At 32.0% G+C, this 14,936-nt stretch overlaps 3 protein-coding genes across 4 annotated transcripts; 2 read left to right on the top strand and 1 right to left on the bottom strand.

The window, feature by feature from the left end:
- The first annotated feature begins 731 nt into the window (after positions 1-731).
- On the top strand, positions 732-4,120 carry LOC108560136 (protein FAN-like). The gene is made up of 11 exons (XM_017917575.1): positions 732-872; positions 929-1,361; positions 1,429-1,611; positions 1,669-1,740; positions 1,798-2,006; positions 2,059-2,687; positions 2,766-2,963; positions 3,022-3,274; positions 3,325-3,552; positions 3,603-3,943; positions 4,000-4,120. Exons 1-11 carry the CDS (start codon positions 859-861, stop codon positions 4,089-4,091), a joined length of 2,652 nt encoding a protein of 883 aa, XP_017773064.1. The 5' UTR covers positions 732-858; the 3' UTR covers positions 4,092-4,120.
- Positions 4,121-4,359: 239 nt separating this feature from the next.
- LOC108560141 (golgin subfamily A member 1) lies at positions 4,360-9,379 on the top strand. 2 transcript variants are annotated; one of them, XM_017917582.1, is made up of 9 exons: positions 4,360-4,915; positions 5,008-5,225; positions 6,452-6,721; positions 6,781-7,026; positions 7,378-7,592; positions 7,807-8,041; positions 8,107-8,458; positions 8,549-8,584; positions 9,334-9,379. In XM_017917582.1, the coding sequence occupies exons 1-8, from the start codon at positions 4,543-4,545 to the stop codon at positions 8,554-8,556; spliced, it is 1,917 nt and encodes a 638-aa protein (XP_017773071.1). In that variant the 5' UTR covers positions 4,360-4,542; the 3' UTR covers positions 8,557-8,584; positions 9,334-9,379. The 2 variants fall into 2 exon arrangements, with proteins under 2 accessions (XP_017773071.1, XP_017773070.1); XM_017917581.1 differs by lacking the exon at positions 8,549-8,584 and having other exon boundaries at positions 9,334-9,369.
- LOC108560140 (long-chain fatty acid transport protein 4-like) lies at positions 9,218-13,686 on the bottom strand. The gene is made up of 9 exons (XM_017917580.1): positions 13,362-13,686; positions 11,348-11,498; positions 11,050-11,287; positions 10,758-10,995; positions 10,490-10,691; positions 10,237-10,429; positions 9,729-10,168; positions 9,513-9,666; positions 9,218-9,456 (listed from the first exon to the last, which is right to left on the bottom strand). Exons 1-9 carry the CDS (start codon positions 13,580-13,582, stop codon positions 9,302-9,304), a joined length of 1,992 nt encoding a protein of 663 aa, XP_017773069.1. The 5' UTR covers positions 13,583-13,686; the 3' UTR covers positions 9,218-9,301.
- Positions 13,687-14,936: the final 1,250 nt, after the last annotated feature.

A 14,936-nucleotide genomic window follows, 5' to 3' on the forward strand; every position in this document is an offset into this window, starting at 1 on the left:
CTTAAAAATATATTTCATGTGATAGAATATATATAATGTTCTAAAATGTATAATTTTAATTATTCATTAATATTATACAGGTAAATAAATTAACTTATTTTTTGCAAACATTTGAATAATTTAAATATGCAGGCAACCTCATTTGTGCTGTTCAGCGTCAAATGTTAAATGGGCCGTATTGGCCTATGGGCCTTCGTGGACGATATTACTTATTTAAATAAAATTTAAACAATAGTTCATACAAAAATATGTAACACATTACAAAAGTTCAGCATATTGTGTCACCAATATCTGTTGGATGGGTGATATTAAAATTCGCACTCAGTTAGAAACATTTTTAAAATAACAAATCTTTTTATGTACATAAAATTTTATTAATATTATCATAATATTTCTATAGACTGCTAATTAAATTCTATTATTTAATGAGTTAGAATGTAATCAATGTTACATAATAATGAATATTTTATATTCTTAGTATTAAATAGCAATAACGTAATTTATGTTTTAAAATAGACTTAAATTTCCGAAATTTGGACACAAAAGAAAACATTTTATTAAGCAAGATCAAATCTATATAAACAATAGATTTAGCAAATATAATTAAACAGTATTTTTTTAATAAGAGATTCATATCAATTATTATTGACTTAATTAAATAGTAATATTTCGTTAAAATCTGAGCTTTACTTTATTTAACAAAATAACAATTAGTCCCACTCTGTAAAATTAGGTTAGCGTCGCAATGTTTATTCATAACATAACAATATATAATCGGAATCAATTGGTGGCAATTTGTTCTTCGCACAAGTCAACAAATGACGCACATATCGTTATTAATTTGTATTACATTTAATCATGGATAAAGGAAGGTAGGTTTTTTCAAAACATTGCACAATTCAAACGAATTTTAAATGTCTTCCTTAAGGTTCTCCTTATTACTCTTGGATCCTCGCGAAATTTATTTCGAAGATTTTAGTGCTGTACTTATTACTACTGATGTAACAATTAAAACTTTTGATTTTAAGAAGGTAGAAGGCAGATTAAAGCTATGTTCAAAATCATTGGTTTTTGATCCGAAAGACAATGTGAAGCCTTTGATTAAAATACCATTTAAAGAATGTTATTTGATTGAAGAATGGAAAGGCAGCAATAAGTTTATTAATAATGATAATGTGATTCGTATTGAAACAAAACAATACATTGAGATGTTAGAGAGAAATATTATTGCACCATACAAGTTTTGTGATAATGGAAAGTTTATTATCTCTCTTACATATGCCAATAGTATTTATTGTTTAAGACAGATTTGCCAATTGAAGAGGGCTACAACTTTAAATGCAAGTGAACAAGATGATATGGTAATATTAATATTTATACATTTTTTAAAGTATATACATAAAAATCTAAGATATTTTCTATTTACAGATTGCAACCATTGTACATTCAAGACATTCAAGAATAAGTTTTGATCCATTGTGGTTGGATCTATATGAAGAAGTTATATTGGAAACACATGCAAATAAGATTACACCATTGGTAATTAATCCAGGAAGAGTGGTATTATCAACTTCTAGACTCTATTTTCAACCATATAATAATATAGAAACAGTAAATACAAATAAAACGCATTTATTTCTTAATATTATTTGACTTATGATATTTCAGTATCCCATTATTAAAATCAAACTGTGCTGTATTCAGCGCATTTTCAAAAGGAGGTTTTTGTTGCAACACACAGTAATATTACAATTGAAATCAACAATTGATAAATATAGTTGAATATTGTAATTTCAGGGTTTAGAAATGTATTATATTTCCAGTGATGATAACAAAGAGAGGCATATCTATTTAAAGTTGTTAAATGAAGAAGAACGTGATAAATTGCACACGCATTTAATACAGCATCCCGAACTTAAATTGAACAACAGAGACCAAGATGTGATGACTTTGCAGTGGCAGAATGGTGTCATAAGTAATTACGAGTATCTGCAATACATAAATAGGTAATGACCATCATGTTTATGGTTGGAAACATTTAAATTAATATAACAACAGTCTAGGAGATAGGAGTAAGAATGATTTAACTCAATATCCGGTGTTTCCTTGGATTATTTTTGATTATAAATCTCCGACAATTGATTTATCTGATGTTTCCATTTATCGAGATCTAACGAAACCGATTGGTGCCTTAAATGATGATCGCTTACGCAGACTGATGGAACGCTACGAAGAAATGTCGGAGCCGAAGTTTATTTACGGCTCGCATTATTCCACTCCTGGTTTTGTTTTATTTTATTTGGTTCGTCTGTACCCCCAATACATGTTGTGTTTGCAAAACGGACGATTCGATCATCCAGATCGTATGTTTAATTCGTGTGCTGATTTATGCAAGAACTCGTTAAATGATATGTCCGATTTTAAAGAATTAATACCGGATTTTTATGATGTGGAACAAGGGGGCAGCTTTTTAGTAAATAATTTAGGTATTAACTTTGGATACAGACATAATGGCGTTAAAGTTAGTGACGTGGTCTTACCGCCGTGGGCGGAGAGCCCTATGCATTTTGTTCAGACCCTTAGAGATGCTTTGGAATCTGATATTGTTTCACAAAACTTACATTGTTGGATTGATCTGATATTTGGTTACAAACAAAGGGGTGAAGAGGCTCTAAAATCTAAAAATTGTAAGTACATTTAATACATTTTAACAGTCAATATAATTAGGTGAAGTGCATATTTGACTGAAATCGCTATTATTGCAGTATATTATCATTTGTGCTATGAGGGCAGTGTAGATCTGGATTCAATAACTGATTTCACAGAAAGGCACACATATGAAGTGCAGATTATGGAATTTGGCCAAATACCTCGACAAGTATTTAAATTGCCGCATCCAAAGAGAAAAGTAGGCTGCTCGCTATTAATTGAACCAACGCAAGTAAATTCAGACTCTGTTGAAGGTTTTTGTATACAATGCTTTCAATTAATCAAACAGTAATAGTAATTTCATTGTTACAGATAAATGGAAATGTTTAAGTTCGTTGACATTGAAAACAACGTACTCCACGCACAAAGACAAAGTAAGTTGCGTTTTCTTTAGCGAAGATTCGGAACGTATAATATCCGTTGGTCATGACTCCAAATTGAAAGTATTCTCTGTAGGACAAGAGAGACAAATTAGAAGTGCTAGTATTGGAAGCATGCCTTTGAGTTGTTGCGTGAAATTACCTTACAATAATATTTTAGTTATTGGTAGTTTTGGAAATGAAATGTTTGTATATTAATGATAATAACTATTTAATGTTAATTCGCTTTTTTTAGTATCTTATATGATTTGGATTTCGGGAGAGTAACTCAGACTGTAACTGCACACGATGATGCTATTACATGCGTTGCTTGGGGGACCAAATCGAATTTGTTATGTTCTGGTAGCGGCGATTGCACTGTTGGAGTTTGGCGAAGTGCTAACAGAGAAGGCATTAAAAAAGTAATTTATCCTCCGCACCATTTTGACCATAATTCGCACGTGACCTCCCTTTGTTTGGACAGGTAACCATATCATAATGTAAATAGATTCTGTAATAATTATAATTCTTCAGAGACAATAAATATTTAGCTGTCGGCACAGAGGATGGGGAAATCTACGTATGGAATATGCAAGATTATAGATTGGAAAAAAAGTATTTGGCTCATTCAAAAAAAGTTACATCTATTTCCTTCACAGATGATAGCTTGAAAATAATCTCCTGCAGTCTCGACAAAACATTTCAAGTCTCGGATATGAACACCGGTATGTCTATGTATAGGAAAATATTAGCATCTCCGTTGCATTGCTTAAAATTGGACGATTATCTTTTACTGATTGGCTCGGAAAGCGGAGATTTGTACATCTGGGATATAGTAGAAGTGAAATTGTTATTGCAAATGCATGCTCATCAAGGTACTTCAATTACATTAGCTAAAATCGTTCAATTTGCAAAATGATAATTATTTTAGGTTCTATATTATCCTTGGATATTGCAGCAGATAGGAAATATCTTATTACGTCAGGGGAGGATCAGTTAATTAAAACCTGGGTGCCTTTATAACCAATAGCTTACATTTTTATTTTACTGTTTTATTGTTTTAGTTGACTTTTTTTATAAAGTATATTTTAATCAAGTAAAGTTTTTAATTTTTAAAATAAGTGTTTTCATTTGTGCCGATTATTATTAAATTTGTAAATACACGAAATAATTATGTTTGAAAGTCCCGCTAGTTCTTACCCGCTTTACGCACGTGTACATTTAGTGGCCTAAGCAAATTGACAAACACGTATTGTCTGTCAAAATGGTTTTGTGTTTTGTAGCCAGTTGTCAATTGTGGTATAAAGGTGAAAATATTGTTAATTTAATGTCGATCATTTCTTGAAATAATACTAATTGTGACAATAATACGAATCTAATATGCCTTTAAAGTATACTCGCAAGAATCGTAGTTAATACAAGAAATAAATTTCATTAATTAATTGATTAGATGAATGTAGTGAAGAATTAAACAATGTTCGCATCTTTGAAGAATAAAATTCGAGAGGAGACAGGCAGTGATCTATCTAAATTGACTGCCAAAATCACCTCCTCTACAGTGCAAAGGATAGATTCATTGAGGGGCCGTGGCTCCACAACCAGTATTAACTCACTTGTATCATCTGATGGTGTCAGAGAAGACAATGGTGAGTTTAAAAGTGAAGAGGACTATAGAAGACGGTTGAATAGATTAGAGCAAGAATTTGCAAAGAAATTGGATGAAAAGGAAAAGGAATGGAGAGACGCATTGTGTGATAAGGATAAGCATGTGCAGAGTTTGGAGAGGGAAAAGGAAGAAGCCCATAAACAGATACATAATTTAAAGGATTCTTTAAAAAATGCAGAAGGTATAGTACATAATTGTTTAAAATGCCTTGGGACATAATGTGTAAGATTTCATTGAATCATAATGTATCCAATTGTTCCATATGAATTTTAGTTTGTAAGCAGAAGATGGTAGAGAGGCAGGAGGATAAGGAACAGATTGAAAATTTCCAAACTCAAGAACTAGGAAAAGTGAAACATTTAGTTCTCTTAAGGGAGCAAGAGTTGGAAGAGAAAACTTCATCTTTGAAAGAGGCAAATCAACAATTGGATAAACTAAGAAGTGAAGTTAATAGGCTGAGGAGATTTGAGGAACAATTGAGTCATTCACAGGTAAAATTTATTTTTGTTTAATTTATATTTGATTCACTTTATATTACCATATGTAGTTAAATAATTGGTAAGTATGTAATTATAATTTTGTTGACTAGACAAAATAGATTGAAAAATGCATACCAGGATATTCATCACCAGACACTGATTAGTTTTACAGATTGAATCTTTTCATGAATCATTATTTGTTATCGTCTCTCGCTATTAGTACGAATGTATTATTATCAATAGTTTTGTATTTTATCATTACCAAAATTATAATATTTAAGTCATTTGGAGCAATCAAACAAATTATATTTATGATTCCGGCATTTTATCAAAACTTTGTATGTAAATAATTCGCTTTATCTTTACGGTTATCGTGTGGCGCAATGCGTGTCCTCTTTTATAGGTGTATAAAGCAATAAACTCGAAGTTCTATATTTATACATTCTTCAATTTGAATACATAATAAGTACAGGTGTATGTGTTGATATCAACTTGTTGATAGTTCAGCAATTTTATTCAGGTGTATTTTTTTGGCAAATGATATCAGTTAGCTAATTATTAAAAACTGAAACTTTTTATATTAAAAGTATATGATTATAGAAATGTTTATTATAAACATTACATAAGCATTTTTTGTCACTTTGCTTTGGCCTTGTTCGAAAAGGATGCATAAATGACGTGAACGTGTTTTCGAGTACAAGCATAAGCTTATGTTTCATACAGATATTTTTTTCGTACAAATAACTTTCGCAAAACTTTCTTAAATTCTTTGTGTATACGGAATGTCTTCATAGATCATATATATTTCTTTATTCCCCCATCGAGAAATTTATTTTACACTTGAGTAAATGCACTTTCATTTAGACTAGTCGCTTTTTTTAAATATATTTAATGGATATTCGGGTTTGGCAAATTTATTTTATTCACCGATGCATTTCATTGTCCCGTTGCGTTACTAATTTGAATGCAAATCATATTATTACTATTAACAAAAATATCATTTTATTCTTTATTTATTTTTATATTATGTTTTGTGTAAGAGGTATTGATGCACAATGTAGTTCGCAGTTCGGCACTAAATGTGTGTTTATGTATCGTAAGAACGCTTCCGGCTGATTAAACGAAGGTATGTGCTTTTGGGCTTTTATATTAAAAAAAATATAATTTACATATTTTTTTTTCACCTAAATAGAATAATATTAGTGTATAAGCAAATATTTTTTCTTTCATGATTGTAGGATGATTTAGAAAGTTTGCGACATTCTAGTGCTAGAGATTTAGCTTCTTTGGCTTCGGATTTAGCTAAGAGGGAGGAGGAAAAACGACATTTAACATATTTGGTTGCCGTGTTGGAGCAACGAGCTGCATGCGATTGTAATTCTAGCGGTAATAATGATCATGTAAATGCCGAAAGAAAATTATTAGAGCAGAGACTCGAGGAAGCACACATACATTTGGCCGATATCAAAACATCTTGGAGCGACAAGATCGCGTCCCTCGAAACTCAAGTACGTTCAATGTGATTAGTTGTCATGTGTTTTGAGAGTTCATTCGATTTCGGTTTTAGGTCGGTCGTTTGAGTAGACAAGCTGCCGAAGAAGGAGCTGAAAGGCGAAGAGCTGTTGATGAGAAAGAAGTATTGTTAGAGAGAGTAAGACAATTAGAATGCGAATTAGAGTGCAATAATTTAGAGTTGAGTAATAAAGAGGCTAAAATGAAAAGGTTAACAATGGAAGTTGAGGAATTATCCGCGGAATTGAAAAGTATTAGGTCAAAAACTGAGCAAGAGGTCGCTTCTTTAAGGGACCAAATCGTGAGTTAAATGTTACATCGGGCCAAACACATTCTTCTTATTATTATTGTTACTATTATTTCCATTATATTATTTGCTTGGGAATTGATTAATTTTTAGATTAGTTTTATATTATTATGTTTTCCTTTATTGTATTATTATTATTTATGTTTAATAAAATATCCTACATGTTTTACAATTATTATTTTTCTTTTATTTTTGTGTTTTAACATTTAACCGAGTACTGTCACTAACGCAACCTCTACACGCCATACCAAAAGCACCGATGTATTCTAAAAATCTGTATTTTGGGTATCCATTAATAATTTTTTACTTTGTTAATTATACAATTTTCTTTTTATTTTCTTTCAGCAAAACGTAACGACCGAAATAAAAGCGGTCCGCAAGAATCTGGAAAATGCGGAAAGCGAATTGGAAAAGAACGACGACGAATGTGCGAAGTTGAGGATCTCCGTGGATTCTGAACATCAAGCCAACTTATCCTTAAAGCAAGATATAACGAGATTGGAGAAGGATTTGATGGACGAGAAAAGCAATAGTCTGAATGTGCAAAGGACGCTAACTAGGTAAGCAATATACAAGTAATTAATTGTTCGAACACTGCGCAATAAGTGTATTCACAATATTTACACATATTTGATTAGAGGATTCTAATCGAATTACTATTATAAAGGTTATATTGATTCAATGTTAGCTATAGACGTTTCTTAGACTAAATCTTGACATAAATAATAATAAATATAATTTCATTTAATTTTTCAAACTAATAATTTTGTTCAGAGTAACCGCGGAGAAAAATACAGCATTATTAAGAAATGCAGAGATTTCGCAGCAGATGGAATTGGCCAAGCAGGAAACGCGTCGACAAGAGACGGAGATGAATGACTTGCTTAATAAGATTGGTCAGTTAGAAGAGGAAAATAAACAATTCAAGGAGAAGGAAACTAAAGGTATTGAACAGGAGCTGAGAAATACCGTAGCAGTATTAGAAGAGCAACTTTCCGATAAGAATAAGGTATTTAATGAAATGTGTATACTATACCTGTATAGTCTATTAACTGAATCACTGTCTTATTGCAGAATATAAAAACGCTGCAGCTCCGACTGGCCGATATGAAAAAGACATTACAACAAGAATTGCGCACCACGAACCATTCAAATTTTTACGACATCGACACGAACGCTGCAATTTTGACTCCGAGTCAAACTACAACACGCCATCACCAATTCACTGTTCGAAAGGACGACGACGATGTTAACTTCACATACCTCAAACACGTTATTATCAAATTCTTAACTAGTCGAGAGTACGAGGCTCAGCATTTAACTCGGGCCGTCGCCACTCTGTTGAAATTCTCCCCAGAAGAGGAGAAGCTTTTAAACGATACCTTAGAGTGGAAAATGTCGTGGTTTGGTAGCAGACCGAAAATTGGTAAGGGGCAAAACTCGAAAAGCCTGCCGCGAAGTTGATGGTTGCTTTAATTTTTGTTTGGTTTCATTTTTCGTTCTCTTATGATTTCAGATAAGTAAAATTTGTTTAGCCGAGGGACGATTACAGGTTTGTTGAAATTTATTTTTTTTTACCTATTTTTCTTAAAGTACTTGATGGTTACTGGTCCCTCAACTAAACAATGCTTTTCGTTTATTATTTACACTTCTTTTTTATGCTTCTCTCAGACCTGTTTGGTCTATACACCATCATCAATTACATTTGGCAGTTTTGGGGCAGATCTGCGGGAAGCTCTATTGCTATTAGGTTGATTGATTATTCTGATATTCCTAACCAATATAAATTAAGAGTCCATAATCACAGCATGTATATTTGTATATAGATTTTTAAATGAACTGGAATCTGATATCACTAATATTTTATATTATTTACTGCCAAAATTAACATTCAGATGTTCAGTTTTTATAGATGAATTTAGTAATTAATATATTGTAAGAATTATATATACAAAACATTTTATTGTGTACCTCTATTTATTATAAATAAAAAAAATGTATTCACTGCTTATAATTATTTTCTATTTCGATATACATTTTGGTACATTAGCTTCAATTAATCATTGGTATTTGATGACAAACAAAATTAATAAAACAAACTAGCTATTATTTTTATTTTTTTAATAAAATATTAAGAAAAACATCTTCCATAAAACAAATTAATTATAAAAAAAAATAATCTGTATGTGTATATATATATTATAACAATATATTTCAATTTTATTTAATGTAAATATAAATATAAGATCACATATACAGAGATAGTCAACTAAAGTCTGATCGATCCATCGTTAATTTTAGCGTACACTTCTGGAGTTAAGTGTTGATACTGGCCGCTGTTGTCCAGGTAATATATATTATCAGTAATAGCTTTAGGATCAAATCCTTCCTTTTGCAGATCCACTTTCTTTAGTTTGTATGTGCCTGGAAGTAAAACGATGAGAAACGAGTGTTATTAAATGCATTTATCAGTATCATACCAGTCATATCGAGTTTAGTTAGGGTTCGAATAAATATAGGTCGTGCGTACGAAGGTAGTCCTTTCTTTATACCATCAGCTAAGCCGCGGAACTCCAAAGTGCCTTCTGGATCCAAAATCGCAGCCATACCAGCTCTACCCTCCTGGCCACGAATCTAAAGACAAAATAATATTATTATAGTATCAGATAGTGATTATAACCGAATGTATTATATACCTCTACGCCATAAACAACTACGTCTTTATAAGCTGCCAAATTACTCAATACCGCCTCGACTTCCGAAGTGCTCACGTTCTCTCCTTTCCACCTGAATGTATCACCGGTTCTGTCTTTGAAAAATAAGTTGCCCAATTCATCGGCGACGAGAATATCGCCCGATAGGAATGCCGAATCGCCTTTTTTGAATACGTCGTGAACGATCTTTTTCTGGGATGCTTCTTTGTCCACGTACCCTAAGAAAGCGCGCGAAGGATTTCCAGGGATAATTTTACCAATGAATACGCCCGGTTCGTTCGCCTTGCAGAGCATACACAGACCATGAGCATCTCTGATTGGTTCGCCGGTTGTAGGATCCACTTTAATTATGCTGATTGGATATACCGCAGGAATAATTCGGGAAATGAATCCAATTGCACCAACAGTATTATCAACGTTAACTACGTAGAAAGAGTAGTATTATAATGCATACCTTCATAAGTGTATGGTTACTGTAAGTGTTACTTACCGATATTCGCATTGCCTTCTGTGGCACCGTAGAACTCTGCCACTCTAGGAATCTGGAAGCGATCTACGAACTCTGTCCAGATTTGTGGCCTCAGTCCATTCCCGAAGATTAACCGTAGCTTGTGGATTGATTCATCTGGATTGCTGGGAACTGCCAGAATGTATCGACACATTTCTCCGATATATTGGGCGACCTAAGTTTACATTTGTTATAATGGACATATCAATTGACGTTTTTTTAAATTTAAACTTACGGTGCAGTCGTACTTTCGAATATCAGTGAAATAGGAAGAAGCGGAGAATTTCTTTCTTATGACTAGAGTGCTTCCGAATATCAGCATCTGCCCCGTGGACATGCAACCTCCAGCTGTATGATACAAGGGTAACGGAGTGTAAAATCTGTCGCAACTCTTGAATCTAGCCAACCAGTGAATCGCTGCGGCGATAAATATATACCTGATGAGAAAGTTACAGAAATACAATAGTCATGTAAATTGTTCTGAAAATACATTTAGAGCATACCGTGAATTGCTGATCACGGCCGCTTTTGGCAATCCTGTTGTCCCGGAAGTGTAGATATAAACCAAATTGTCGTGATATCCTACTTTATCTGTGATGGTCGGCGGTGTTGGATTAGCTTCTGCTAAAAGGGCGTTCAAATTTTGGAAACTAGTATGCAAAGGATGCGGCTGCTCTCTCAAGCTGGTCAATTCGTAAAGGGCCACCTTGGATTCGATTTTATCCAGGACATCTTTGACGGCTGTAACAGAAATTTCTTTAAGCCGCTGTAATTACATTGTAAAATTGATTTAACCTTGCGATAATTCTGCTCCGAAAATGACTGCTTGACTCTTGGCCACGGTAATGGAATGCACTAACGAATTAAGTCTCAAATTGGTGTTTATTAAAGGAACTATAACGCCTAGTTTTGATAATCCCAGCCACGTGCAAATGTATTCGGGTTTGTTCTCCAAATACAAAGCGACGATGTCTCCCTTCTTGTAACCGTGACTTTTAAATACATTGGCTATTTTATTACTGTACTCTTCCACCTACAAAGTACATGAAATAGTCATTTTACATGCATTGCAATGATATACATTTCACTTTACCTCGGCGAACGTCCACTCCTGATCATCGTATATGATACAAGTTTTATTTGGATGTTTCTTGACATGCTGCTGGAATATATCAGCTAATATAAGATTTTTCCTTTGATATCCCTTAATTTGAATCAAAAGTCTTATATATCCAAATAACGCTCTGAAAAAATAGAAAATAAATACTTTCTCTTATTAGAGAAAACACAGCAAATAATTTTATAAAGACAGACAGTTTTTAATTAAAAAACTGGAAACGAATTGTAAAAGTTTCATTATATGGAAATTCCCGAACATTATTAACATTCAGAAACGAAAACATTGTAATTTACGACGAAAATGCATCATTTACTCTGGTAAATACATAAATAAATTCAAATATTTCTGATCACCTGACATACTGTATTTAATTATTTATTTAAAAGATCATTAGCTTTAAAATGCATATAAAATATCCTAGTTATCAACTACTTTATAAATTGTACTTTTTTTTTGAAGATGAAGTACAGCGGTTCGTCATAGTCCAGTGTTAATGGTTTATCTAACAAAGACGACCTTGAGGCATTTCTAAAATATAAGACATTGACTCGTAGTCACAAAGTACATGACTACCCAAAATGAAGACTGGTTTATCGAAGAATTAAAAAAGGTTTAAATATATATTTCACTTGTTATTCGTTAAATATGAAATTTGGAATATAAATTTAGATCAATTTGTCAGATAATATATCACTGACATTTTTAATCTCATCATTTACGAAGATTGTTTTTATAAATATAGATTGTTGTGATCTTTAATATTTACTCATGTGCGTCGTTCAAATATTACAAGTACTCGATTTATTTATGAAAGTTTACCAATTGTAATATTATAGTGTTAACTTTTGCAATGTGCGATATGGGTATTATGTAGTAAATTTTAGTATGTAAACAATTGATACTTGAGTGGAAATAATATACGGCGATATTGAGCATATTCCTGTATGCGGCCAAAGTTCAATGCGTATACCATTCGCATTGTGTACAAATATTACGATTACCTTACGAATTTACTGATAAGGTATTAAAAATATTTGGTGATCATTCTATGGATAATGGTTTATATCAAAAATATGAAATTTATTAAAATCATCGAGATTCAAATTAAATTGTTTGCATAGACTGATTTTAAGATTTATTACATTTACGTCGTTTCGATTATTTATATTTTTCATAGCTAAAGTGTTAAGTATATTTTTTTGTATAAATATCACTAAAAAACGCATAAACTCTGTTTCTTTACCTTAATTACTTAATTTGAATATGCGTTGCAATTGACCTTGCGCTTTCTTTTAGGCAAACGTTGTTATAAGTTTTCGTTAGTCGAAAGTATAAAAAACGAGTTCAAAAACAATGAATTGTCATTGTTCAAATGTGTGGACTTATTGTGATACGCTTCTAACAAGAAAATTCAATTACCTGGGATTTATATTTCATTCACACATATATACCAAATTGCAATACTGAAATTCAAATCCGATTATTAATATTTCATTGTGTTTTAAAACGAATAAAATATGTAAATAGTAAGTTAAAATTAACAAGTAAGATCAAATATTTGCAATCAATAGACTCGTTGTTTTCAAATGTGCATTGTATATAAACTTGTTCGTGTACGGTAAACAGAAACTGCTGATTAATATAACAGCGTTCACAATAAACTTGCATTGCATTCAGATTCAATTAAAAATTAATGAAGTCATCGCCGAAAACTTGTTATTTGTTGCAATTACAGAAAATAACAAGTTTTCGGTTTGTATTAAAATTTCCTGTTTCTTAAACTGTGTAATTTGGATATTTCTTCAACTATGAATTGCTAATGTATAATATTATAGATGCGTTTCTAAGTTGAAGGAAAGGGTAAACGGAATTGACCTACTATTCGTGGGAAAAGGCTTAAATTTCTCCTCGACGTCTCCAATTATTATCAATTTAAAAGTTAATCATCGAGGAGTGTACTGAGGTTGGTTAGTTAGTTCGTTCATACCTAATGTCCCTTGGAGCCGTTTTGATAGCGACGACGAACCATTTGTACTTTCCTGTGGCCAAATACGCGACGATAGCAACGAGGACCAGTTGCACCACGGATTGCCATCCCAAGAAGTACCATACGAGCGCCGCGACAGCAGCTAAAATAGCACTGATTATCATGATGACCATCACACGTCGCAACACGACGCGCACTGGCCGTGTTTTATAGCTCCTCATGTTGGCGGCTCTCGAGCGCTCCTCTTCAGGTACTTTCCCCACCTCTGGGTCACCTTCATGGCCATGAACCTACAAACAATTACGCACCATAAGTAACCTCCAATTGTTATATAAAAGAATAAAGAGACAGGTCATACGTTCAGTTAGTTGCCTAACAAAACTATTTACAGATATCTGGATCACAAAACTACAAACTTTTCAAACTTAATCTATCACATACCAAAGATTTAAATTTACTCTAACATGAAGGAGAAAGCAACTAATAATTAAGTTTTGTTAATTAATTAAAGCTCAATAATGTGCATATGAACATACAACTTTTTACTTTCTCAGTAGATTGTACCATTGCGTGTATATTTGTATAAATTGTACATGTTTACTTCAAGCATTGTTACGATAATTTAATAATAGTTATAACAATATTCAATTTGTTTTTATTTAATTCTAAAAATGATTTAATATAAGATTCCTCTACTAAGAAGAAAAATGATTATATTGGTCATTTCAATAATTAAATCCTGACAGAGCGTACTGCTAATTTAGGTTTTGTAGACGATACTTGTTATTATTGACAATGACATGTATCCAGTTGCACAATCCAAAAAAAAATATAAAAGTAAAGTTGAACGAACCAAATATGTTTACTTTTATTATTAGATATCTAAATTGTCTAATTATAGTTAAAATAATACTTTCTACATAATTTCTTACTTTTTTTATAAACTAAATCTAATAGAGACTTTTTTTTAATATCATCAACCATTTAAATGTGTCATTAGTTAATTAATTAATTAAAATAATTACATTGATGATATATAGGAAGTATCATCAGTTAATAGAAACACACTTGACCTAAATTCGAAGATTCAATTCATCAAGAACTTCTATTATAGAAACTAATAGTTTTTATTTTCTCAGTCATAAAAAATTAAAAAATACTGTAATATTAGCTAAATAATGAGAGTAACTTAAAAAGGTGTGAAAAGTATATTTTTACTTAAAAAAAAACAAAAGAATATATAACGGAAATTTTATTGTTGTTAGATTGTTGTGTTGCTGTGTCGATTAAAGATAACGGACTTGTTAACGTTAATCATTCATCCCATCCTCGTCGCCAAACTTTTGTTGTATTGCTGAGTCGATTAAAGACACATGGACTTGTAATCGTTAATAATTCATCCCATCCTTGTCGCTAAACTTTTGTTGTGTTGCTAAGTCCGAGAATAAACAGATCAAGACGATTACAAGTTCGTATATCTTTACGATTAAAGATACACGGACTTGTAATCGTTTTTATCTGTTTATTGTGTGTTTTTTCTCATTTCCTTTGTTTTTTTCTGCTCACTAGATATAC

This window comes from Nicrophorus vespilloides, unplaced genomic scaffold, assembly GCF_001412225.1.
Source record: "Nicrophorus vespilloides isolate i.1.1-1 unplaced genomic scaffold, Nicve_v1.0, whole genome shotgun sequence".
Lineage (NCBI taxonomy): Eukaryota > Metazoa > Arthropoda > Insecta > Coleoptera > Silphidae > Nicrophorus > Nicrophorus vespilloides.